The sequence below is a fragment of the Cynoglossus semilaevis genome, chromosome 4, assembly GCF_000523025.1.
Source record: "Cynoglossus semilaevis isolate Cse_v1.0 chromosome 4, Cse_v1.0, whole genome shotgun sequence".
Classification (NCBI taxonomy): Eukaryota; Metazoa; Chordata; class Actinopteri; order Pleuronectiformes; family Cynoglossidae; genus Cynoglossus; species Cynoglossus semilaevis.
The window spans coordinates 12621179-12623338 of record NC_024310.1 but is presented as its reverse complement, the minus strand read 5'-3'; the positions used below and the strand labels follow the sequence as shown (position 1 = coordinate 12623338).

General features: G+C 39.8%; 1 protein-coding gene across 1 annotated transcript in view; it reads left to right on the top strand.

Moving 5' to 3' along the window:
• gbe1b (glucan (1,4-alpha-), branching enzyme 1b) overlaps nt 1-2160 on the top strand; it is an 85336-nt gene that overhangs the window by 48642 nt on the left and 34534 nt on the right. The window contains exon 13 of the mRNA XM_008309264.3: nt 610-794. Coding sequence (XP_008307486.1) covers nt 610-794 — 185 coding nt within the window. The remainder of the gene's footprint in view (nt 1-609; nt 795-2160) is intronic.

Below are 2160 nucleotides of genomic sequence, written 5' to 3'. Positions count from 1 at the left end.
AACAGTGGTTGTCATGCTGTGACCCTCATGATAGATCCTAGTCCATCCTAAGGCCACATAAAGAGACAAGCCACCATTCAGAGTCAATTTCATAACTATGGTCAGTTCATAGTCTCTGATCAACCTGTGGGTTGTTGTCCAGAAGATGCGAAGTGATGCATTATTCAGGCTTAGAAGCATTTCAGAAGAAAGCTTCTAGAAAAAGGTCCAGAAAGAACCAGGATCAGTGTTACAGCTAATGTTTTTCACTTGATGCATTTTCAGCTCCTCTTTCCTATTAGTGTTTCATGAATATATAGTTTCCTCCTCTGGCTCAGAAACACTAAAGTTAGAGGAAAAGCAGTGAGACTTTGTTGCATTGTTTTAATATGGAGTAGACTAACCTCTGCTGGGGTTATTAAAAAAAAGACCACAGACTGTCATTCTGCTCTCTTTGATGTGCCTCCCTTTTCCCCCTTGTTAAAAACTGCACAAAAGCTGAAAACGAACTACATAAAACACAGCGCGGTGGAACATATGCTAATTCCCAGAAACCTGCGCCTCCACTACCTTTTTCCCTGTACATTCCCTAGCTTCTCTAAGGACCCCGCTTCTCTTTCTCTCTGGCAGGTAATGAGTTTGGCCACCCTGAGTGGCTGGATTTCCCTAGAGAAGGCAACAATCAAAGTTATCACTACGCCCGGCGGCAGTTTAACCTGGTGGATACAGATGAACTACGCTACTCTCAACTCTACACCTTTGACCGAGACATGAACCTCACGGAGGACAAGTATGGCTGGCTGTCTGCACCGCCTGTAAGTACACCCCACCCTCACTCCCTGCTGAGTCGGTTGTGCGTGGATGCAGTGTCATTGACGAAATGGCACAAAAGACTTATTTTCACATTTTTGTCATATTATAAATGTTTAATAGCCAACACATTCTAAGAGGATTAACTTGTGTGAGAGATTCTGAATATTAAAAATGTAAGTCTCAAGAAGCAGGCGGTTGCAGACAATAGCAGTTTTTCAAACAGTGAAAAAACACTGATAATGAAAAGCAATTTATGCCTACATGTGCATGCTAAATTACTTGTCCGGCATTCTGCAAAGGCTCAATACCAGATAGCTGAAGCTCAGTAAAATAATTATTAAGCAATTCTAAAAATAACCAAAAACTGAAAACATAAAAAAGTGCAACGATGACTGAGCTCATATCAACAAATGCCAGAAATAAACTTAACCTCAACCACAAAAACTAAACATTTAAACTTAGTCTTGAGGTGCTAATGTGTCAATGATACATCAGAAAGAGATTAGCTTATGCTAGGAAATGACAGCAAATGTTTGACATTTACAGCAATGAGACGTTAGTCAGCCAAAATTAAATACAGGCTTAAAGATAAATTAAAAAAATTACAAAATAAATAGTTTAAGTAGTTATATAAATAAATGCTGAAAATAGCCAAGGGATAGAATGGAATTAAAATAGAGAACAATGTTTTGGAGAAAACAAACCTAAATAATAATAATAATTTTAAATAGAAGCTGATTAGCTTAGCTTTCCTGATGGTTTCCATTAAATAAAACTGCTAGAAAAAGTCTGGGGCCACAATGGACGGATTATTAAAAATGTTCCAGAGAACACTTTGGTTACTACTTTATGACTTCCTTTATTCCTCGTTTGTGGCCAAGACTAACTCCAGTCAGGAAATGTGAAGAGGTGTAATACAAATATATTCAGGGATCTCAGGAGCAAATTTGAGAACCTACGTCTGACTTTATTTCTCCCAGCCACACCTCCACTAACATGTACAGCCTTCATTACTCTGGCTGTACCGCAGCAGGAGGTAAATGCTGGATAAGGTAATTTCATTTAAGAGACGTCTTGTTTTTCTGGCTGCTGTCAAGGTGAGCAGTAATAACTTCACTCTGCTGCTGCTGCTGCTGCTGCTGTAGCTTCTCTCTTCGCTACAAAAAAAACCCCTGGTGGTAAAAAATTATGTTTTTCTCTGGAGGCGGTGGTAGCGAAGCAGTGGAATAATGTGAATGGAGAGTGAGGCTGCACTGACAGGGATTAGAAGTAAGTCTGTGTAATTGATTCAAAAAACTACCCTCTTCATCCCCCGGTCTCCGTCTGAAGATTAGAACTACTTCACCTTGCTGGTGTCCCTCTTCTGCC